We start from the raw sequence: 25,529 nt of genomic DNA, 5'->3' as shown, positions 1-25,529 counted from the left end.
ATGCTTTACTGAGTCATCTTTCTCTGACCTCTGTTGTAAACATTTAATTTCTAACCAACCTGCCCCTTCTCCCGAGGCACCTATAATAACCTCTTAACTAATGCACTTGATTATGAGTATTGGAATTGTGCCATACGACTGTACATAGAACACAGACCACTCTGCTTAGTTTCTAATTAAATGTGTGTATTAATGTAACTGGACATTTAGGCCTTAAGGGGCTGTCTATGGGCTTTTAAATGTCTGAAGTGGATTTTTTTCCAGCTTGCAATGGTTGCTTTTTATAGCCTCTATCACCTCTTTATCCCATTCCTCTTTACAGTAACTATGAACCTTAGGAAGTAGTTGTAAAATGTAGGAATTATATTAGAAAATGTGGTGAGTATCATATATTGTTTCAATATATGACTTGCTTTTCAAAAGCCAGTTAACAGGAACCTTCATAGTACACCTAACTGAAAGAGGGAGAGGTGTGTGTTTTTTAATTTTTCTTCATAGGATAAAGTAGATAACTGTTCACACTCTGCACAATACTTATAATGCTTTGTCCTCCATACAGCTGACCCTTTCCATTGTTTACAGTCTTCATTCATGGAAGGGTAGATCATTGTGTGCCTTTGTGTTTAGACTGTCTGGCATATCACTGATCAATAAATAACCTTTTACCCAAAAGCTGTCAATTGTAATAATTCAGTGAGCTGCCTGTTGCTTTAGGTCTTAAGGCGGCAATAGATGGTTCGAATCTTGTCTGGTTCCTGCTGAACCAGCCAAGATTTGAACCAAGTATGTGCAGGCTGAATGTACCCAAGCTGATCGATCGATCAACTTGGGTACAACCAGCCTGCTGGATTTTACATGCGATTATTGCTAGCGGCTGTTATAGCTGCTAGCTTTAATCAGTGTTCTCCTGGCAGGGAGCACATCTCAGGTGTACCGAATAAAGTGAGTGTATATTCCTTCTGTCTTCATTCTAAAGGACCAGTAGCAGGGGGGGTGAGAGGCTCTGCTTTATTTTTACATGAAAAATTGTGCTTTGCATATAACGTCAGTAGTTTATATCTCTTGATGTATTGATGTGGGGCTTTGGTATTGGCTTGTGCATGTTTATCATATTATCCAGGCTTCTGAAAGGTTTACTTCAAAGTGGTTCTAAAGGCTTTTTTACCCGAATACATTCTCTGCATTAAGGTAAAACAGCCTTTCAAATGTTGCTTCCCTTCAGCCCCCCTTAACTTACCTGAGCCTGATCTCCATTCAGTGCTGTGCTCCTGCTGCTGTCATTCAAATCCAGTAAGGAGGGCGCAGGGCCAAGCCATGGTATGTGTGTTTATAGACACACACAGCCTGGCTCGGGAGTGAGTTACTAAAATAGCTTTAGTGACACTTTAAGCAGGACTGCTAATTACATTCCCTGAAATATTAGCAACCATCAAAAGGAGCATTTACAGATGGGAATATCAAACGCTGTATTAAAAAATATGAAACAGTACATGTAAAAATATGAAAATCACAACAAAAATGATTTTCAGATAAATGTTCTAATTACATACTTGCTGGAATCCTGCTAATACATTTGGAACCCTGTAATGTATTTGCTTGGAATTCCTCTTTGGGCTTGTTCAGAAGACAGATTAGTGCCCTCCTCTGTGCAGAGCTGTTGGCAGATGCGTGTGCATCCACCTCGGAGCTGTGTGCAGGCAGCCCATAGAAGTGGATGCACACGCAGCGCTGTCATGGACAAAATTTCATGTCAAATTTTGACATGCAGGCAGGAGTAGGTGCATGGACCTGAACGCAGAAGCCCTCTGATATATACAAAGATCAGTGACACTTGACTGCCACAGGGACTGAGGCATGTGTAGGTTTAGTTGTGATTGACGTCCTGCCTTTACCTCTTCTTTGCTTCATGAGATGCTAAATGGCAGTGCCCCACAGGGAAATAACATTTTAGATGAAGTTAAAAAAGGTTTGGATAGAGTGGGAACATTTTAGAATGTATGTTTTTATTTCTGTCTTTGTCCTTACTGAAAGATTTACCCTCTCTAATTGTCTAATGTGGCTGCCAAGACTCGAATGTTTTGTTTTTGCTGTCTATGTTCCATTGGTGAGATTTGCTTTCACTTTCTTTTCCCACAGACACAACTGGAAGTGGAAGGAAATCTCTCTTAAGCAGTTTCCTCCTCACCTCCTGTTCTTTGAAAACCATGAAATGCTTTTATACCCTCTCCTGTCTAAGCAAACATACAAAAATGGCTAGAGATGCACTATAAAATTATGTTCAGCAGTTCATAGAGAACTGAAGAACAAAGTCCAACAATGCATGCAGGTTGGGAAAATGTTCTGTCTTGAGAAAATGTATAGAGGTAAATAAAGTGCTTATTGTCTAGAAGCTGCCGTCTGCATTTTATATGTAGTTTATCATACAACCATGGCAAATTGAACATGAAATGCCAATCTTCCCTGTTGTATGACTTGGGTCTGTATCTCTCTGCATAGTTCCTTGACCTACAGGGTAGAACAGTGACGGGGCATTACCAGGCATGCAATGTTGTAATACGTTCTACCACCTGCTTTCGCTGCCAGCTTCATGCACCTTTCACTGTATGTGTGTTGTGAGAAGATTGTTTAATTCATTTCTTCTAAATTTTAAAGAGTATACAAAGCCAATTTTTATAGCTTTTTTTTTTTTTTTTTTTTTTTTGGGGGGGGGGGGGGTAAAAGCAGGGAAGGAATGGAATCTCTCTCTGGTTTTTAATACTGTGTCATCACTTATGAGATTATTTATCCTGGTTACCATTGTTTGAGGACTGAAAATCAGTTTTCACCTGAACAAGTAAAAATGGAAAATCTTTCAGTGGGGACACTTATGTGACAGTCACAATACCCTATACCAGGGGTCCTCAAACTACGGCCCGCCAAAGACATTTATCCGGCCCGCCGAGGAAAAAAAACAAAACCGGTGCTGGCCGGCAAATAGCTAGTCTGCACGCTGAGTCTTCGGCTGTGAGGACCCAGCGAGCGGCAGCCTGGAAGCCCCGAATTTCACCTGCTGCAGCCAGGGGAGCAACAGGAGAGAAGGAGAGCACACCAGGTACAGTATATTGCGGTGTCCAGTGTATCGGTGTACAGTGCATTGTGGTGTCCAATGCATTGCGGTGTACAGTGTGTTAGAGTACAGTGCATTGCGGTATCCAGTGTATGAGTACAGTGTGTTAGAGTACAGTGCATATCGGTGTCCTGTGCGTTACAGTGGACCATGCATTGCGGTGTCCTGTGCGTTAGTGTGCAGTGCATTTTAAATATTTTATTGTATTGTTTTTTTCCTGTTTTTTTGCACTACAAATAAAATATGTGCAGTGTGCATAGGAATTTGTTCATATTTTTTCTAAACTATAGTCTGGCCCCCCAACAGTGTTGAAGGTCTGTGAACTAGTCCCCTGTTTAAAAAGTTTGAGGACCCCTGCCCTATACCACTTATAGCGCCTCTCAAGGTGCTCTGGTAGATCCGGTGTCTCACAGCAATGTGCAGGCTGCCTTATGCTTAATCCAGAAGACAGGAAAGTATGAGGAGATGAGAGATGCTGCACACCTCTACCTCAACAGGTGAAAAGATATGTGAACGACCTCAGCCTTGACTTCCTCCTGAACCCTGTCTTTGATGCATTTCACCCTGTCTATTGGGGGCTTAATCATGGGCAGGGTGAGCTAGTGGTGTGCGGCATCTCTCATCCCCTCAACAGTCTAAAGAATGAGTTTACCTATCTAAAACAACCAAAACAAATGTGAACTTTAGATATATTTTAAACCATGATATACAAAGTGTTTCAATGCATAGTACTTCTTTCTAATGTTTTGTGTGTAAAGATCTCTTTAATAAGTAAGTAGTAAAATATAGATTTATGGCTGTTTTGTGTTTAACAGAGTTCCATGTAATTATAAAGAAAAATGTATATTTTTATATCCTTCCAGATTTTCAGACCTTAGATAAAGTGCACTCACATGCACACTTCCTTTTTTAGGGTTAGGTTAAAATACATCTTTGCTAGTGAAGTGTCTGTGTCATATTTTTTAAACTTTTAATATTGGACATCATATGGCTACTTGTTGCATAAAGTTGAACATGAGCGCGACAGAGACATCCTGACCAATTACCGAAACACTCCAGACATTCCCAAAATGTTCAGTGGGATTAAGAGGTTAATTTCAACAACATCAAACAAAGCGGCTGATAATAAAAGCAAATAGGACTAAAAAAAAATGTAAGGTAACTTCCTTGCTTAATTAATTAGGTGGGCCAGGTGGAAATCGAAGAGGTCGGGTCTCCTGTTTGCAAGGTCTATAAAGCTAAGTAACATGACAGCGCAATGTAGAAGAAAGCAAGATTTTTTTTTAATATGCTTCTATCCTGTGTCACAGTTTGAAATTGTCCTGGTTTTTGTCCCTTTTGGCAAACTTACATAAAAGTGACCCAGTACTGTATTTTATAGCCAGACGACCCTCTTTATTTTCTAGCATTTTAATTTGTATCAGGCCCCCATTTTAAAGAGTCGCAGCAAATAGGTAGGAAGCAAAAGCCTGTTTGTCTCAACTGCCTTCCATTGAAATTCTTTCATTATGCTTTTTTTTGCCACTGATCATCCATAAATTGTTGGAAATGAGTGATTAAGGAAGTGCTGCTTAGTGTTACCAACACCATGCAGGTTCTCTGTATGACTTTTTGTGGGTGAGAGGAAATCGCGTACTTTACTAAGAAAAGAGAGGCGCCCCGCTGGGAACCTTTCAGGGGAATTTGACTTGCATACTGGTTTGATCACAGCGCCTTCTTACAGAAAATAGGTGATCTTTATTTTTTAACAGCTTATATTATGAACCAGTCACCAACTCAACTGTAGTATGGGGACTTTGAGTCTTCATAAAATAGGCTGCCAGGTTAGTTTTCAGAGAAATATAGATGTGCTTTGAATGCTAGTCAGATACAATTGTTTGTAAATTAGTTATGATCCTAATCAAATTGTCAAATAATGATTTAATATTTTAAAGGCCCACTGTAGTAAGAAATATAATTTTCTGTAACTGTATGGAATTCATAGTTGTATGGATTTATATTCAGTATATAGATTTTTATTTTATGTTCCTTAATTTTTGGTTTTTCTTAATTATATGCAGACCAAACTGTCCAGCAATAGTGGTATTTACAGTGGGTGGGGCAAATTTATACATCACTGCCGCAAGGGTGCTTACAATCAGCATTTATTCATATGGTTAAAGCCTAACTGCAGGACAAAAAGTTGAAATTGAATTAGTGTATTGTGCAGCAGTTACCTTACTCCTCAGTCTTGCTTTCAAACTTTTTCATGACGGCTTGCTTACTGTTGTGATGCTGTGACTGGCTACAGCGAATCACATGGTACAGGGTGCCAGGTATCATATGATAGCTGTGGGCCAATCACAGCAGTATGCAAGCTGTTCATGAATGAAAGAAACATTACCAGAGCAGATGTTTGTCTATCTGCATTTCAGGTCTCTCTGTGCCAGTTTCTATTTCAGAGTGAATTAGAAACTGGTGCTGATTCTGGAAGAAATGAACTGCTTGCTGCACATCTCCTGTGGGTAGGCGTCACAGACAGGCTAGGCAACGTACCCGTATGTTGTCTAGCACATGTGTACTAGCACACTCCCTTAACTCCCCAGAATACCAATTTATTACCTTGCTGCCCTAATCATAAATAAATGTTCTCATGAAACCATTTCCACTAGACCCCTTCTGATCACATGACTAATGTTTAGGTGATGATTCAGGTAGGACTGGCAAAATCGGTGGTCTACCATAATGTAATGCACAAGTGCCTAAGCAGCCAGTTGTAAGGCCACAGTTTTGTCATGGGGGGAAAGTGAAGTGGGGGTGGGAGGGTGTGACTAGCAATTTGCAAATACTTTTGAGAAATATTGCATTAAATATTTGAGGAGCTGAGGCAGCAGATAATGGAGCTATAAGCTTTCTAATAATAATAATAAAAAATATTATAATAATAAAAAAACCTCATTAGCTAAGAATCCAAAATTATATCTTGCAATGAGTTTTTGTTCCTTATGCTTGCTAGTGATTCCTTGCTTTGTTGCCTGCTTATTTTAATGATTGTCCGTTTTTTGTCTGTATGTTGTAATAAAGGCTTGCTCTTTACCCTTACATTGTCATAATCATCTTGTCTTAATTATTTTGTTGTCAAATCACTATGTTTTTGCTTGGAGGACTATACAGCTACAATTTACTACCGTGATGGCCTGTCCATAACAAATCACGCCGCTATTATCCCTGCATTTCTTGGCAGTTCATGTAGTTTGCTGCTGTTGATTTCTTTAGTTAGCTGCAGTATTCACATATTGGTTCTTGGGCTTTGGGGGGGCTGCTCAGGACTGGCACAGGTCTTTGACAAAGTTTCTGTGAAATCAATCCACTTATACTCCTAATCATTAATGGGGGAGGGCAAGGATTGGTTCCCTCTGGCCTTACTTGCCATAGTCTGGTTATATTTTCTCAGTGCTCCCACAAGCCCTAGTCTTTGGTAGCCACTGTTGACAGCTAACAACCCTAAAACCGCAATTGAGCAAGCTAGTAATGTGGCTCCACGTTTTATTTTTTCCATACTATAAACTGCAGTTTTGGATGCACAGGAGGCTGCACGCCTTTCCATGTCTCTGCCCACTACCTTTTTAGAGAAGCAATAAACGCTATATTTTTAGACTTGTGTTGGAAGTGATAACATGGAACTGCTTTTTGCATTAAGTAGGAAGTGGTGTACTTTATATAATAAGGAGAGTATTTTAGAGATCTACTAGCTGCTATAACTGTAATCCGTTAAAACAGAGTTGCCCCAGAAGCTCAATTTGAAAAGTAATAAACTTTTAACTGAGGCTGTTTAATGACCTGGGGTTTCAAAGAAAAATATACCTTATTTTGTTACTTTTTAAGATGTTGGTTCTTTTTGAAAATACAGTGGAACAAACTATTTCCTTTGATGTAACTGATTAAACAACTTTTGTCTCTGAAATGAAACCTAATGGAATGAGTAAGAGGGCTTTAATATAATGTATAATAACTCACCTGAACACTAGTAAACATTTCACCAAGACATATGCTCTGAACTTTTAGTTATTGGTGAATGAATGACTTTATAGTCATATAAATATACTCTTAAATACCAAATAAACACAACATTTTTTCATCTATACAAATGCTCAGTATTAGTAATGTATTACTTATTATGCCTGTGGCTAAAAAACACTTACTGACATACAGAGACCTATGCTTAACTCTCCAGGCCCCACGATACACATTGCTCTGGTATTTGTGTCTCAGCATTAGTTCAGATGTTTTACTTTGTAGCAGTAAATACTTTAAAACAGAACTCGAAGCTAAACAAATATTGTCTAAATACAAGAGCCATGTGTATGCTTACATGAATCTTGGAATCCTTTTGTGTATTTTTCTACACTGTAATCCCAGCTTAAAACCGCTCCTGTACTTTTCCACTGTGCTGGAGCTTCCTGTAATCAGACCGCTCAATGCTGCTGTATCTCTGTACAGGGTGATGGGTCCTGTATCTGCCCTCTTGTAGTTTTTTTTTTTTTTTTTTTTTTTTTTTTTTTTAATACAGGCAGCTTGTAGTGGGTGGACCTGTTGGGTTCCTCCCACAGCTCTACTGTCTGTACAGATTATAGAAATCACAGCGATGTCACTACTTTCACAAGGTAATATCTTGGTTTTCATAAGTATTTGGTGCACAAAAAGTAGATTTATAACCTTTCTGTCTGTTAAGGAACATATTTTAAGAGAATGTTTTTGTGAATTGCAAGTGAAGAATTGCTGCCAACAACAATTCTGTAAACCTGGACTGTAGTGAAATGCACACGCAAAGGTTGCTGCCAGATGGCAGGACCATAAAGTGCCTGATTATGCTTTGACTGTTACAGGTAGAATGCCAGGAACTGAAAGCCACTGTGAAGTTATTATGCAAATAGAAACTTTATGGAAATCTGTATTTGCATGTGCCCCCCCCCCTTTTTCTTTTCTTTTTTTCACTAAAAGTGATTGTAAAGGCTTGTCTTATATTTTATAAAAAATAAATAACGTACATGTTCTACTTACCTGCTCTGTGCAGTGGTTTTGCACAGAGTAGTCCTGATCGTCCTCTTCTCAGTCTCCTGCTGGTGCTTCTGGCCTCTCTCCCTTGCCAAGTGTCCCCCATAGCAAGCCACTTGCTATAGGGTCACTCATGCATGCTTGTTCCTGAGCCAGCTCTGATCATCTGTAAGGCCCCCTCCTCACTGACTGTGATTGACAGCAGTGAGAGCCAAATAGCCATGAGAAGGGGGAGAGCCTCCGCTTTTGTGCTCTTCGCTGGATTGAGATGGGGCTCAGATAAGTATTTAAGGGGCTGCCGGTGGTGCCGCTAGCAGACGTTGTTTTTTTTAACCTTAATGCAGAGAATGCATTAAGGTACAAAACCTTGAGGCTTTACAATCACTTTAAATATATCATGTTTTGTGGTTATGCTGGCATGCCCTATTGAAAAGAAAAGTATGGCCATCATTTTTTTAGGTCATACTTCTTTTGTGGGTCACAGGAGTGCACTTGTGCTCTGTTGTGACCCAGAATCAGTCAACAGCTGGCTATAGCTTGCTGTTGGCTCATGTGACAGACCACTCCAGGCTCTGGAAGGATCCCGACTATATTGTTGGGATTCACCCAGATGTCAGAATGTCAGCTGGCTCAACCTCTTAGAGCTCGGCTGGGAGACTGAGCCAGATGCTCCTGCCCCCCTCCCCAGCCCGGCGCTCTAGTGGAGGAGCAGATAGTGACTGACAGTTACTTCTCTCTGCTCAGAAAGGACCATGACCCGGATGATGAATGGTTATGTGATAACTCAGCTCTTGAACGTGTAATCAGCAGAGGACAGCTACAGCATCAGACCGATGCTGCAGCATGGAGGTGAATATGTATGTTTGTTTATTTTTTTTGTAGCAACCCCAAACTTTTCCCTTTTAAGGTCAAGTAAAGTAAGATTTTTTAATAATGGGTACAATTTACACTGTAAGTCTACAGATATTATAATTGTCTGAATCGGTAGTCCAGGGGAAGGGTGATGTCTTAAGTACTATTGGGTCAATTTTATAGTCTTTTACTGCCTTGAAGAATACCTGTCAGACCTGGCCAGTTTGCAAATCATAAATGCGGAAGAAAATTGCTCTGACGTTTAGTCCACTGCTGTTTTTTTTCCCTAAAAATACTACTTATAAGGGAAGCTATGATATAGAAGTGCATAGTTTTCACAATGGGATCCAGTTTCCTGAAGATTTTCCCTTATTCATAAAGTTTCACAAATGGGGATTTTGATGTTCCCTACTTTCTTAGTACTCAGTGAGGTTGTACCCATTTTTATATTTAACAGGCCAAAGGAAGGCAAATAAGACGTTGTTTTGGTTTGCTTACTCTTTAACTGTACAGCCAGGCTAGGCAATGCACCGGTACATCGCAGACTTTCTTTTGGGTTTCGGGTACACGTGCGCGCACCCCCTGATGAACGGTGCTGTGATTAGACACAGAAAAAGTTTGTCAGTAGGTTTCAGCCAATGATTTTGGCTGAATACCTGATGATCAGCTGTGTCCAATCACAGCCCAAAGTTCTGTATTAACACAGGACAGTGATCTGGCTGTTTCTTCTCCCTGAAAAGCAGGGAGACAAAACAAATCTGTTAGTAAAAGCAGCATATATCACACGCATTACACTTGTTAGGCACACAGGTAATCCTTCAATTGCCCCTTGATGTTAACCCCTTCCCAGCCAGTGTTTAGTACAGTGTACAGTATTATATATGATCTCTGTATTTGTGTCAATAGCAATATCAGTGTCCCTCCCAGCCAGTGTCTGTTAGCACCAGATTGCCAGCTATCACAGTCAAACTATAAGTCGCTGATCACCGCCATTACAAGTATAGCGTCTGTAGCTGCGTAAATTCCAGTATACATACCATAATTTGTAGACGCTATAACTTTCAAATAAACCAATTAATATACACTTATTGGGATTATTTTTATCAGACATGTAGCAGAATACATTTTGGTCTACATTTATGAAGAAATTTTGACTTATTTTTTTTTCTTTTTTTATTGGATATGTTTTATAATAAAGTAGAATATATATATATTTTTCATAATTGTTCTTTTTTGTTTATATAATACAAAACCCAGTGGTGATCAAATACCATCAAAAGAGTTATTTGTGTGAAAGAAATTATTTAAATGTAATTTGTGTACAGTGTTGCATGACCGAGCAATTGCCAGTTAAAGTAGCCCAGTGCTGATTAGCAAAAAATGTTCTGGTCACAAAGGGGGTAAAACCTTCTGGATAGCAAGTGGTTAAACTTTGTGGTAATGTTTTCATTGCTCTCATAATGAGTAATAACTACAAAACTTTCCACTAGAGGGCATTTCCAAATTGCAGTATGATGGATTTCTCTGCAGCTCATTGAAGAGCGTGAAGACCATTTTGCATTACTCAGTAATGATGATACTGTTATTCTTAAATTTACTGGTACGCTTCCCTAGTATTCAGTTGTGTGTTTCTAGTCTGCCCATTAACGAATAGTTATACCTGCACAGGAGTGTTGCACATCTCTTCACAGGTACGGTGACTTTTGCTAGTTAAAAGAAGGGGATGGAATAGGATTGAATCTGAAGTATAGTGATTTTATTTTGTTTCTGAGAGCCCACGGTAGCCGGGTGTATCGGAAATGGGCTTTATTATTCAGGTGCATAATTATGAAATATTAAAAAACATTTATCAAGCAAAAGTATAAAACTTAGTTGCAAAGCTATTGCAGATCAGACTGTCTCTCATTTAACAAAGTACAGGTGACAGGTTTTTGTTTTGTGTACTTTTAACCCTTGTGCCTGAAATCCTGAACAGCCAACTAAGATTTGTAAAGGTCTGCAGCAGAATGAGAACTGTAGCTGAGGCAAATCTTCACTAAAAGCAGACTCATTTAGGAAGAGGTTAGAGGAAGGTTTTATATTGGCGCAGTGCTACTTTCAGAATTTTATGACTCAAGCTAAAATTGTATAGTAAATCTGTCTCTGCATTTATTTTATTTTTATGTGACAAAATCCATTACCCCCACCCCATTTTATTTCTTTTGTTTGTGTGTAGCTGTAATGTGTGTGTTGCTGTAACACGTGCCCCACAGTACACGTTGTGTGTTGTGGTGTTTGGCGTTACCACAGCATATTCAGGGGTGTGGAAATTTTTTGAAAAAAACTACTTTTCCAGGGACTAAATCTGTGTCCCAATCTACTTGTCCCTCATGACAATCTACTTGTTCAGATAAAAAAATAAATACATTTTAACCAAAACTGTATTTAAAACTGCTTGAAGTAATGTCTGGGGCTTTTAAAAACAAAAGGGCTTTATCGCAACTTAAATGTTTAATATTTTTAACATTGCACTGTTTATCTTCTCCTCCCCTCCCTGCCTGTCTCCAGCACCGCACCTGGGGACTAGCAGGGAGGGGAGAGACCTTGTAGTGTAATGAGCACTGATTGGGTGCTTGGCAGGAAAGGAGTGTTGGGCTTATCTGTTATCCCTTTCGCTGCCAGAGCTGTTTTTGCATTTTTTGCACATGTATAAAAAATTATTTAAGGCCTGAAGATTACACAAAACTCCAAAACATTATATTTTTTTTAAATCAGAGACCCTAGAGAATAAAATAGTGGTAGTTCCAATTTTTTATGTCACGTGATATTATCACAAAGGTCTAGGAAACGCAAAATTTCAGTAAAAAATACACTTAAGTTAATTTTAGGGCACAAAAAGCAATACATAATAAGCACAGTTTTTTTGTAAAATGAAAAAGAGGAGTTTGCATCGAGTAAATAGATATCTGATATGTCAAACCTTAAATTTGTGCACACTCATGAAACCGCAACAAAGTTTAGTACCCTATATTTTCTATAGGTGATGCTTTTAAAGCCCCTTATAGGTCATCAGTTTAGCAATATGGAGGAAGCCTGGTGGTAGAATTCTTGCTCTCATTCTGGCGTGCACAGTGATATGTAACGTGTATCGCAATCAGCATTTTCATATGTAGGCGCCCCAGTGTGTGCTTTTAAGTTTGTATGTGTGTACATATGTGGGGGTTATATTCTTGGGTGTAACTTTAATATTTTAAAAACAGAAAAACATTTTTTTACTTTTAACTTTTTTTTTTTTTTTCATCACATAGGGGACAAAAGGTCCCCTATGTGATGATTTTTGGTGAAAAGTTCTCTTTTTTGAGACATCCAGGGTCTAAAAGACCCCAAATGTCTCTCCTGTGCTCTACTGAATGTAATGCAGTGCACATGGCTTTCTTTTCCAGCCGGGAATCTGTCAATGGGGACATAATATCACTTCCGGGTCAGGACAAGAAGGGGGAGGGGAGGGAATGTGTCCGCCCTCCTCCTTCTTCTATACCTGCTGGCAGCCACTGACTGGTCCCGGTCCTGCAGATGGGCAAGCGGAGCCAGGGAGACAACCCCGGGGGGGATACAAATGTGGAGGCTGGCAACTTAGTGGGCTGTGTGGAAGCAATCGGGTGACACCGCTGCCACCTGAATGCCTCCACCTGACAGATGAGCCCTGCTTCTTGCCCACAGCAGGGCTTACAGGTAAAAAACAAACTACCTGCCTGGTGCCTGGAATTACATTTCCTGGGCGCTGGGTGATATGAATTAAACATCCCTGAGTTATTTTATTTTTATTTTTTTTACCACGGTACACCATAATGCACATCATGCTCTAGCACAGGTATGTTGGGATGTCATTCAAAATTATTGGCACAGCAATGCATTGCACCATGCTTAGTGTATTACCATGCATTGCTGTAATGTTTTACAAGTTTTTATCACAACAATGATGTGCATTGTTTTAAAGAATTTAAAGCCTACGTTTACAGATTAAAAAAAAAATAAAAAATTGCAAGGGAGACTACTATCATGTACCTGGAGGCGACTGAAATGTTGTGGGGCTTCTCTTCCACCTCCTGCCCAACACTACTGAAGGTGTAGACCGTGTGAAGGCATGGAGTGGCATGAGTGCCGTGGTAGCTGGCTGATGGTATCCACACTGCATTAGGTAGAACTGGAAACCACAGTCCTAGAAGAATGGGTAGCAGAGGAAAACTGGAGAGCAGGCTGGAGTTTTGTTCCCATGCTGTCCAGCTATAATAATCAACAGAGCAAGTTCAGGAATCAGGCCAAGGTCGGTAAAAGCCGGGCAAAGCAGTACAGAATCGGCAGCCAGTAATTGGACCGAGGTCAAAGGTAACCAGATGAACAGAGTTGAGGCAGAAATCAGATGCTTCCTGGGGAAGCTGGATCATACACAGGTAGAAAAAATGCAACAGATCAGGTGTATAAACACATGGGGAACATGCTGAAGAACATTCAGCAATTTCTCTCAGTGACGACACAGTTTAAATGGGTCTCTGGGCGCCAAGTGTTACATGCCAATTGCTACGTGCACATGTGGTGAAGGTGAACCATCACAGTACGTTTTGGTGTTGCCCTTTTTGCCTAGAAGTATGTGCAGGGCAATTCGCATGAGCAGACGTCTGCACCGATTTTCTGATCCCAGGGATCCGGTTTACCTTTACATCTGCATACAGTCAGTAAAATTTGTCCCTTGTGCTGCTGTCTTCTCTGTTAGCGGAAATCCTCCTCCATTGATTTTATTTGGCTTGCAGTTATGCTCAGAATGGCTGTACTAGATTGTAACCACTTGGTCTGTGCAGACCTACACTAATGAAGGCTGTGGATCTATGGAAATAGTGGAAGCACAGTCAAGCCAAGTCATACAAGGATGGTGGATCAGGATACAGGAGCCAGTAGGCAAGCTAAGTTGTCAACCGGAATGGATTAGAAGTGATTAATTCTCAGAATAACAGATCCAGACAGGTACAATATATGGGTTGGATATACATAATTGGACACAGAGAACATATTTCTGGTATGAGGACCTTTTCAGGAAGCTATTTTTCGGGTACTAGCACTGTGAGTAGCCTTTAAGGCTTGGTGCTGGATGATTTCAAAGCATTCTAAGGGAATACATTACAGTATTTTCATCAAGCAAATGGCATGGGAATATGCAGCATACACTGGTATGGAAGCAGGCTAGAGCAAAGTGTCTAGCAGAGGAGCTGGTTGTGGGTGTAGAATGATTAACCAAAAAATGACTTGTTCAACTTGTACCTTTCTTGTTGCTCTCCTTAGCTAGCTGTACAGCAAACTAGCAGCTTCTCTTTACTGTACCTAGCAAGTTGCCATCTGTTTTACATAGCAAGTGGAAAAAGTTAGGTAATGAAAAGATAAAAATGAAACTAGTAATTTGATATCAATAAAAATGTAGTAATATTGACTTGTTTAAAGCTGCACACATACCATTTCATTGGTAGTGATGAGAGCCTATACAGGTGAAACTCAAAAAATTTGAATATCGTGCAAAAGTTCATTTATTTCAGTAATGCAACTTAAAAGGTGAAACTAATATATGAGATACTCATTACATGCAAAGCAATATAGTTCAAGCTGTGATTTGTCATAATTGTGATGATTATGGCTTACAGCTCATGAAAACCCCTAATCCACAATCTCAGAAAATTAGAATATTGTGAAAAGGTGCAATATTCTAGGCTCAAAGTGTCCCACTCTAATCGGCTAATTAAGCCATAACACCTGCAAAGGGTTCCTGAGCCTTTAAATGGTCTTTCAGTCTGGTTCAGTAGGAATCACAATCAAGGGAAAGACTGCTGACCTGACAGTTGTGCAGAAAACCATCATTGACACCCTCCATAAGGAGGGAAAGCCTCAAAAGGTAATTGCAAAAGAAGCTGGATGTTCCCAAAGTGCTGTATCAAAGCACATTAATAGAAAGTTATGTGGAAGGGAAGAGTGTGGAAGAAAAAGGTGCACAAGCAGCAGGGATGACCGCAGCCTGGAGAGGATTGTCAGGAAAAGGCCATTCAAAATTGTTGGGGACTTTCACAAGGAGTGGACTGAGGCTGGAGTCAGTGCATCAAGAGCCACCACACACAGATGGATCCTGGACATGGGCTTCAAATGTCGTATTCCTCTTGTCAAGCCGCTCCTGAACAACAAACAACGTCAGAAGCGTCTTACCTGGTCCAAAGTCCTCTTTTCTGATGAGAGTAACTTTTTGCATCTCATTTGGAAACCAAGGACCCAGAGTATGGAGGAAGAATGGAGAGGCACACACTGCAAGATGCTTGAAGTCCAGTGTGAAGTTTCCACAGTCTGTGTTGATTTGGGGAGCCATGTCATCTGCTGGTGTTGGTCCACTATGCTTCATTAAGTCCAGGGTCAACGCAGCCGTCTACCAGGAGATTTTGGAGCACTTCATGCTTCCTTCCACAGATGAGCTTTATGGGGATGCTGACTTCATTTTCCAGCAGGACTTGGCACCTGCCCACACTGCCAAAAGCACCAAAACCTGGTTCAATGACCATGGGATTACTGTGCTTGATTGGCCAGCAAACTCGCCTGACCTGAACTCCATAGAGAATCTATGGGGCATTGCCAAGAGAAAAATGAGAGACATGAGAGCAAACAATGCAGAAGAGCTGAAGGCTGCTATTGAAGCATCCTGGTCTTCCATAACACCTCAGCAGTGCCACAGGTTGATAGCTTCCATGCCACACCGCATTGAGGAATTAATTGCTGCAAAAGGGACCCAAACCAAATACTGAGTACATATGCATGCTTCTACTTTTCAGAGGTCTGATATTGTTCTATGTACAATCCTTGTTTTATTGATTGCATGTAATATTCAAATTTTCTGAGATTGTGGATTTGGAGTTTTCATGAGCTGTAAGCCATAATCATCACAATTATGAGAAATCACGGCTTGAACTATCTTGCTTTACATGTAATGAGTCTATCTCATATATTAGTTTCACCTTTTTAGTTGCATTACTGAAATTAACTTTTGCACAATATTCAAATTTTTGGAGTTTCACCTGTATATAGTGGCATATGATGACAAAACCCTGTTTTGGACCACAGTGCTCATTACACAGACAGGAAGATGCATAGTTTGTTCTACAGAGGTAATAAAGTGCAGTCTTTATAGACTATGGAACGTTCAGTTCACCAAGTCCTTCCTGGTTAGACTTTTTAATAAGATTAAGAGAAGAAACATGTAAAAATGTTATTCATTTCTATGAGAGGCAGCAGCAATTCTTTGGGTACCTTTGTAAAGAATAATCCTACATGGCAGTTCAACAGCTTCAATGAGAGCGTCCTTTTGACCTGACAGCTGAACATGCAGACTAATATTCCCCTGTACTCAGCGTGGACATTTATTCACCAACTAAAGCAACAGAGACAGGTGATGAGCATGTCTGTTTGCTCGCTTTTTTTTTTTTCCTTTAGAATAACCAGCACCTGCCCTTTATTTTCATATTCCTTTTAAGGGCTTACATTTATCTTTGCTAGATGATGGAAAATTTCTTGCAGCCCAAAAGGCTTGCTGAGCAAACCTTAACCTAATGTTACTAAGAGAACTCTTTTTGTAGCAGGCAGACAATGGCCAAGATATTTATTTTCAATGTGCCATGAATTCAGACAATTTTCCCAGGCTTTCTGGATGGGCGGAGGCATAATGTATTAAGTTCTGTTTACACACCTTCCTCCGGGTCAAGATGTTTGAGCCGTTTGGTATTTGAGTGTTCTTCCCCATGGAAACTAAAGGCATTTGTTGTGTTTATTATATATATTTTAGTCAATAAAGATCTGCATTTGTATTGGTTATTAGCACTTTTAGAAGTTCAAAAATACTTTTTACCTTTTGATTTTCCGATCTACTCATCTGCTCTAAGTATTTTCTTCCAAAGAGAAAATGAGTGATGGAATTGTTTGTAGTCACTCAATTTAGCAGCACAACTCCACCCCAAATGAGAATGTGAGATATGTCCCGCTCCTGGGTAAGCAGTGTGACATGGTTGTGTCACTTACAAGGATTGCTGTACACGATCACAAATATTTTGGCTGACAAAACTATTGACAGACATGCATATTAGCTGTGCATTTAACCATTCTGCTAAAGTTGCCTGGTACAAAGTCTGGACCCATTCAGTTTCATTTGTAGTGTGCCTTTTTAATATCACTTCAGGTGTGACTGTTGTTGTTCATGTTACTCCTGACATTTATGGCAGATTCCTAAAACTGCTGCAAAAATTTAGCACTCTTGCGTTGTATAGGATTCTCATAAGATTTCTGCATTAACAAAAATGTGAAAAAGTTTAAGGTATTTGTGAAAAAGTGCTGTAAAATGAGGTTGTTTTCACAAATAATAAATTGAATCATTTTTAATAATCCATTACCAACCTATGAAGATCATGAAAAGAAAAAAGTAATCAACAATATGCTGCGCTTAATATAGAAAACACCACCATGCTACTGACACCACAACCGCAACAACACTGTTGTTTACTGATCTGTATGTTGGTAAATATCGCTTAGTGTGCTAGCAGCTAATGTTCATATAATACTTGTTTTTCCATTAGCGCGGTTTCGCTTTGTTTTGATAAAAAGATTAAAAAAAACTAAGATCAATATTTGGTATCGCCACCATGCTTCATTGTTACCTGCAGGCACTCATCCTTGTACACTCTTCAGTGTACAAACTGTTTTTTTTTAAAGCCGAATATTTCAAATTTGGAATCAGTCTTAGGCTTTGTTCACACCCTATGTGCAGAAAAACTGATGGAAACTGAGGTGCAGATTTCACTTGCAGAGATATCAGTTTACATGTTCATTTCAATGAAAAAATCTGCGCATGATACCAGTGTTGTGGTGTGAACAGGGAACATAGAGAACAATTGGTTTTGTTGTGCCCTTGCAGAATGCATGAACTGACGTAACAATTTACATTTCATCTTTAAATAATTTGCAGATTTTTAAGAAGAATAACTTTCCTGTGGTACAAGTGGCTTCCAACCTTAATAAATACACTTGGCTGTATTTATTCCAGTGTATGATTTGTAAATGCAGAAATAGCTTTCGTTGCTGAAATAGAAACATGTAGACATTTCTGTAGTAGCTACATAACGAAACATCTCTGAGCTTCCTCATGCAGTAAGTAAAATCAATTGCAGTCAGGTGTCTATAATAAGGTTGTTAACCTCATCAAGGATTTCCGCTGACTTCAAAACTCTGAGCCAGAAGGTCGAGTGCTTGGATATGTAACCGAAGACAGTGTGAACAGTCTAATTTATGGAAGCCTGTCTCGCTTTAATTTAGGCTTTTTCTTTGCCTCTGATGCCACTCATTCCTGCATCAACATGATATCAACCCTTTGTCTATACACCTCTGCTCTGTAGCTATAATGTGAGGTTTTATTCTACAATTTCCTCTCCGGAGTTCCATTGTGCTACTTGCTGCTCAGCTATTGCACACACCTGGAGATTGTAAAGGTTCCCCTATTTGTCATACTGCCAAGTATAATCAAATTCCAATCAGTATGTTTTTATATATTGACTTCCTGTAGATGGATAGTGTGCTGGTTTGTGTCTGATGATGGGAACCTTCCAGTATACTGAATTCCTTGACCAGTGTTCTCTTCTTCACTATTAAACATGACCCATGGGTCTATTACGCGGCTTATAAGTACAGAATAGGCCTCCTAAACTTCCCAGATGATGCAGCCTGCACAGTGATGGCTAATATTGACAGAGATGTGCTTATGACAAGGGTAACAAACACCCAAATTGTTAGGGGAACAATAGAGGCAGCTCAGCTAGAGCAGCATATTCACACTTATGAGACCTGTACAACCACTTTTCAGTTCCTGGCCATTTGATATGTGGCTGCCTGACCTCAGAAGTGTTTGGCTGCTTATAGACAAAAAGGCCTCCTTTGCAGATTAGCGGCTTTGTATGGAGACCATCATTTTTTGTAGCACATGTATAGTATAACTCCTCTTTAGGAAGACTAAAACTAGCATTTGGTCAAGCACGGCCATTTGCATTCGCTTCAGAAATGCCATTTTCAGGGCTCAGTGAAAACCTGTCTATTTGGAGTCTGTATGTCAGACCTGAAGGCCATTGTTTTCAAAGTAGCGAAGACCTTTCTGCTCCTACTATGTATGTACATAGGAACAATAAAAACTGCACATGGTTTGAACTCCACAAGCAACATGTACAATTGGTAACATGATAATGTTATACAGGAATTATCAAAAGAAATTTGCTTATTATGCTGAGCTTTTATGTAATTTTCTTCAAGCAATCAGCAGCTTTTCATGGGGTTTCTGGGCAGGTCTTCCACTTCTTGTCACACAATTCTGTGAAGCCGATTTCTTACTCTAGTATGCATGTGTGTAGGCTGCTGTTTGCTCAGAAAGAATATGGTGCAGGAACAGAAACATATTGGCCTGCAGTTTTCCTTGGGCCACATTCACACCTGAGCAGAGCAATTTTCAGGCAGTTTTAGGGATTTTTTTGAGTATACTTGGAAGCATTTAAATACATTTTCAAACCTATAACAAGTGTTTTACATGTATATTAAAACTTTAGGTGTTTTTGTTTTAGCCGATAGAAAGCACTAGGGGGAGAAGAGCAGTTCTTAGAGGCTCTAAAATGCCTGAAATGCTTGATTTGAGTGTTTTTTTTAGGCATTTCCACTGAAGTCTTTGGGGCGAAATCTGCCTCCAAAAGTAACTCATGCAGCTTTTTAGGCTTCAAGCTACAGGCATCTGAGCTCTCATGAGAAAACAGTCACCATTGTAATATATGGGACATTGATGTTGAGAATTGTGGAGCTTTGAACTATGAGAGGCTCAGGTGTAAATGGGACCTAAGACATTAATTTTCAGATAATGCTCCCTTTTGTCAATCTACCTCCTTGTTTCCCTACTCACCTGTCCTTCACCAGGATCCTCTGAGCTGAAGACAAACTCTTCCTGCACCAAGGCAAGCATGACCAATCCCTTTCCTCTTCCTAAGTCTTCATATTGGTTCTTTAATGAGATTAATGGCCTTATAACCAATTAGGTGGGGTGGGTCAAGTTTGACACTTTTAGTAAATTGGATCTATCGTGATTTTTTGACGTGATGAAATTTGATTTCTACTTACCCATTTTGTCTGCATTGCCCAGGTTTTCATCAGACCTACTTTTAATAAAAATGTGTATTTTTATGTGAGATTAAGCTGTACGTAGTTTACACACACAGTATTTGTCATTATGTTTACATTTACTTCCAAGTTTTTTTTAAATTTTTTATTAAAGTGGTTACATCCTGAAATATATAAATCCCCCCCCAATCCTCCAGTCTATCTGCAAGTTAATGTCATAATGTGCTAGCATGCATTACATTAATAAAGACTTACCCATAAAATGTATCGCTTTATAGGCACACTGTCACCACTGCTAGGGCTTCCATCTTCACCCGTCTCAATGGCCGGGCTGCAAAGATGTCACTCCCACGCATGTGCATGGGAGTCATGGTTGCGGCATAGCACTAATGTCTAGTAGATATTTTATTTATTGCAGGTACTTAAATAGCACTCTTTATTTAAGCGGTGCTTTACATATACATTGTACAGTCACATCAGTACCTGCCCTCAAGGCGCATACAATCTAATGTCCCTAATTCACATTCATACATACACATACTAGGGCAAATTTAGACAGGATCTAATGAACCTACCAGCCTCGTGTGGGAGGAAACCAGAATACCTGGAGGAAACCCATGCAGGCAAGGGGCGACATGAAAACTTTAGGCAGGTAGTGCCATGGTAAACCGAGGGCCCTAGTTCTGCTAGGTAATATTAATTTTACCAACCGGTATGCTTTAATATAAGCTTGCTTGTAGGTAAAAATGACAAAGTGGAGCTTACTACTGCTATAAGTCTGCTTAGCTGAAGTTATGCTTTTTCTGCACTTTTCTATAAGGAAAAGGAAAACACTTGCAAGCATTTGTGGCTATAGAAAAATGCAGTATTTCTATTGTCCACTAGAGGGCTCTGCAGACTTTAAAGAAATGCATGCAGGCTCATTGCTAGAGCAGTGTTCAAAAAAGATTACCTCACCATACCTGTGTAACGCCTGGGCTTGGCTGGGCGCCACATTTGGCACTTTGCCAGTGTCTTCCATTCACTTGATTGGAATCACAGATACAATTTGCTAATCTACTTTCTCAGCCTGAAAAATCCAAAATGCAATCCATCTTTTAAAAATGGCCTTTTGAAACTATGACGTAATCATGGTAGTTTATTTATTTAGAGACCAAATTTTGGACTTCATACAAAACGTATTTTATTTTCAAATCAGTCACCTAAAATTAATTGCAGTGAAACATAGACTGGAGCGCCATACCATAAAACTAAAGTTGCAGCATAAAAATATATTTGTGTTTGTGTTGATTCTGTAATTTTGTAAAGAAGTGAGAGAAATACTGGCATCGCTGGAAATTACTGGTTACTTGGATCTCTGTTCTATCAGTAATTTCTAAGGCTCTGGCACAGAACAGGAAAGTCCGAGTGAAGCTAGAGCTCCTAATCTGCATATTCAACAACTACTTGACTCCAAAAATGCCAAAAGCATTGGAGCAGAATGACACCCAAGATATTCGTATTCTCAAAAGGAAGAATCCGCAATGACTTACAACTAAGTTTCGGGGGGGTGGGGAATTGATTGCCAGAGAACATAGTTTGGCAGTTTTGCCAGAGAATGTAGTGTATTTGGTGAGGGGAGAGCTGCCAGAGAATGTACTGTCTCTGGTGAGGGGAGAGCTGCCAGAGAATGTACTGTCTCTAGTGAGGGGAGAGCTGCCAGAGAATGTACTGTCGGGGAGAGCTGCCAGAGAATGTACTGTCTCTGGTGAGGGGAGAGCTGCCAGAGAATGTACTGTCTCTGATGAGGGGAGAGCTGCCAGAGAATGTACTGTTGCCGATGAGGGGAGAGCTGCCAGAGAATGTACTGTGGCCGATGAGGTGAGAGCTGCCAGAGAATGTACTGTGGCCGATGAGGTGAGAGCTGCCAGAGAATGTACTGTGGCCGATGAGGGGAGAGCTGCCAGAAAATGTACTGTGGCCGATGAGGGGAGAGCTGCCAGAAAATGTACTGTGGCCGATGAGGGGAGAGCTGCCAGAAAATGTACTGTGGCCGATGAGGTGAGAGCTGCCAGAGAATGTACTGTGGCCGATGAGGTGAGAGCTGCCAGAGAATGTACTGTGGCCGATGAGGGGAGAGCTGCCAGAAAATGTACCGTGGCCGATGAGGGGAGAGCTGCCAGAAAATGTACTGTGGCCGATGAGGGGAGAGCTGCCAGAAAATGTACTGTGGCCGATATGGGGAGAGCTGCCAGAAAATGTACTGTGGCCGATATGGGGAGAGCTGACAGAAAATGTACTGTGGCCGATGAGGGGAGAGCTGCCAGAAAATTTACTGTGGCCGATGAGGGGAGAGCTGCCAGAAAATGTACTGTGGCCGATGAGGGGAGAGCTGCCAGAAAATGTACTGTGGCCGATGAGGTGAGAGCTGCCAGAGAATGTACTGTGGCCGATGAGGTGAGAGCTGCCAGAGAATGTACTGTTGCCGATGAGGGGAGAGCTGCCAGAGAATGTACTGTGGCCGATGAGGTGAGAGCTGCCAGAGAATGTACTGTGGCCGATGAGGGGAGAGCTGCCAGAAAATGTACCGTGGCCGATGAGGGGAGAGCTGCCAGAAAATGTACCGTGGCCGATGAGGGGAGAGCTGCCAGAAAATGTACTGTGGCCGATGAGGTGAGAGCTGCCAGAGAATGTACTGTGGCCGATGAGGTGAGAGCTGCCAGAGAATGTACTGTGGCCGATGAGGGGAGAGCTGCCAGAAAATGTACCGTGGCCGATGAGGGGAGAGCTGCCAGAAAATGTACCGTGGCCGATGAGGGGAGAGCTGCCAGAAAATGTACTGTGGCCGATATGGGGAGAGCTGCCAGAAAATGTACTGTGGCCGATATGGGGAGAGCTGACAGAAAATGTACTGTGGCCGATGAGGTGAGAGCTGCCAGAGAATGTACTGTGGCCGATGAGGTGAGAGCTGCCAGAGAATGTACTGTGGCCGATGAGGGGAGAGCTGCCAGAAAATGTACCGTGGCCGATGAGGGGAGAGCTGCCAGAAAATGTACCGTGGCCGATGAGGGGAGAGCTGCCAGAAAATGCACCGTGGCCGATATGGGGAGAGCTGCCAGAAAATGTACTGTGGCCGATATGGGGAGAGCTGACAGAAAATGTACTGTGGCCGATGAGGGGAGAGCTGCCAGAAAATGTACTGTGGCCGATGAGGGGAGAGCTGCCAGAAAATGTACTGTGGCCGATGAGGGGAGAGCTGCCAGAAAATGTACTGTGGCCGATGAGGGGAGAGCTGCCAGAAAATCTACTGTGGCCGATGGAGGGAGAGCTGCCAGAGAATGTACTGTGGACGCTCAGGGGAGAGCTGCCAGAGAATGTACTGTGGACGCTCAGGGGAGAGCTGCCAGAGAATGTACTGTGGACGCTCAGGGGAGAGCTGCCAGAGAATGTACTGTGGACGCTCAGGGGAGAGCTGCCAGAGAATGTACTGTGGATGCTCAGGGGAGAGCTGCCAGAGAATGTACTGTGGACGCTCAGGGGAGAGCTGCCAGAGAATGTACTGTGGCTGATGAAGGGAGAGCTGCCAGAGAATATACTGTGGACGCTCAGGGGAGAGCTGCCAGAGAGCATAGTGTGGCAATTAACGGAAGATCTGCCAGAGCATACGGTGTACTTAGTGAGGGAAGAGCTGTCAGAGAATGTAATGTGGTCATTGAGGGGAAAGCTGTCAAATCACACAATGTGGCCAGTGAACGGAAAGCTGCCGATGATAGTGTGACCAGTGTGCCTGCAGAGTCTCATTGAATCTTTCCTTTGTGTTTATAATGTATATGTAGGAGGCTTTTCCACTGGTTTCAGGCAAGGCCTATATGGGCTCAGATATAGAACGATAGAAAAGTGATGGCAGAAAAAAGTGGTCCATGGAATCTGTCCTTTTTTGGTGTGATATTTTTTTTTAATAAATGTTTGTGTTTTTTTTAAATTAATATTTTTTTTAACATTTTTAGGTCTAGATTTGTTTTTGTCCCAGTCGTGTCTGAATCCACTTATTGTTGCCTAACTCACTACCCTTTTGGTGAAATAATTTCTAAGAAGTTTTAAACTTGCCTGTTTTTAGTTTGAGGTCATGTCCCTGTGATCTTTATCTTGGCTTCATACTAAAAAATCCTGCCCTCCTGAACCTTATTCACCCCCTTGATGTATTTCAAAGGTTTCAATCTTGTCTCCCCTTTCCCTTCTTTCCTCCAGACTGTACATAATAAGCGTCTTTTCTGATATGTTTTATCCCTCAGACCACTCCGCATTTTTTGTTACCGGTCTCTGGACTCATTCTATCTTCTCAATATCTTTTGCTAAGCGAGGTCTCCATAACTGGACACAATGAGGTCTAACTAACGATCTATATATTGGAATTGGGACCTCCATGTATCCTAGAATTCTATTTGCATCTCCCTCTGCCTAGCATGGTGCTGGGACCAGAAAACGCACAGACAAGCTTTTTTTTTTTTTTTCAGGCTCAGAGTTATGACTGTTTAACAAATGCTGGTAGACAAAGACATGTTGTGGCCAGGTACAGGAGTTGAATGCCTGCTGAGCAGTTCATGAGGAAAGCTCTTTTGACTTAGTCTAGTCAAGTTAGAGGCTTTTGCATAGATGCACTGAATTCTGAAGCACAATAAACATGTTTTCTTTCCTGCGTGCTGGGAAAATCACTTTTGGGGCAAACATTTTTAATAGATAGGACTACAGCATCTCTTTCATTCTGACAGAAGAAGCCACATTACGTTTTGTTGCGTCACAGAGAAACGCAAAATGATGACTTCACTCAATACTTGTCTGTATTGGACCAATGAAATGCATAATAGGCCAAATACTAATTTTACTAAGGCCTTAATGCATCATGTTTTTCTTGAGTTAAGGCCACAAAAACATTGCTCTGTGTATAAGTTGTTACATCAGTTATTAGTGATATGTAGAATTCAAACCTGAACTTTTTATTTTGTTATGAATGGGGGAGAAAGCTTAGAACGCCGGTCAAGTTTTTTTTTTTTTGCTTTCTACATTGAATGAAACTATCCCTAAATGAGGGGAAATAGCGCCTCTGACAGCTTTTTCAATAACGGGCATCCATGTTAGAATAGATGATCTCTGCTTCTGTTCTGGGGACAACTGTAACATTTTGGATTCCCTCCCATTTTCTGTCTTGGTGGACGCAGTCACTGTTACAGATGGCTAGGGTGACCAGGAACATTGCTTTCAATGGAAACCTTGCAGAGGTCCAAACCCTTTTTAGATCGTTCCAATACTAAAAATTTTTTTATGTGAAATCCACTATTTAAGTTGCTCCAATAAACAATGGCTAAAA

The 25,529-nt window shown here is 40.9% G+C and overlaps 2 protein-coding genes across 2 annotated transcripts in view; one reads left to right on the top strand and one right to left on the bottom strand.

Annotated features, from left to right (window-relative positions):
- LMBR1 (limb development membrane protein 1) overlaps positions 1-25,529 on the top strand; it is a 184,573-nt gene that overhangs the window by 69,779 nt on the left and 89,265 nt on the right. The gene's annotated exons all lie outside the window — the stretch shown is intronic.
- LOC149474411 (uncharacterized) lies at positions 17,270-24,494 on the bottom strand. Its single transcript, XM_089652019.1, has 4 exons — positions 24,479-24,494; positions 22,681-23,435; positions 19,971-20,069; positions 17,270-17,326 (listed from the first exon to the last, which is right to left on the bottom strand). The coding sequence occupies exons 1-4, from the start codon at positions 24,492-24,494 to the stop codon at positions 17,270-17,272; spliced, it is 927 nt and encodes a 308-aa protein (XP_089508145.1).

The sequence above is a fragment of the Staurois parvus genome, unplaced genomic scaffold, assembly GCF_062004578.1.
Source record: "Staurois parvus isolate SC_StPar_1 unplaced genomic scaffold, SC_StPar_1.0 ptg000005l, whole genome shotgun sequence".
Taxonomy (NCBI): domain Eukaryota; kingdom Metazoa; phylum Chordata; class Amphibia; order Anura; family Ranidae; genus Staurois; species Staurois parvus.
This window is presented reverse-complemented; position numbering and strand designations above follow the sequence as displayed.

Bases quoted from the DNA above. Each gene is read 5' to 3' on its own strand.
- LOC149474411 (XM_089652019.1), bottom strand. The intron at 20,070-22,680 runs GTACATTCTCTG...ATCTCATTAAAG, and splicing joins CTCTCACCTCATCGGCCACA to AACCAATATGAAGACTTAGG. The intron at 17,327-19,970 runs GTGAGTAGGGAA...TTGTTAATGCAG, and splicing joins AGGATCCTGGTGAAGGACAG to AAATCTTATGAGAATCCTAT.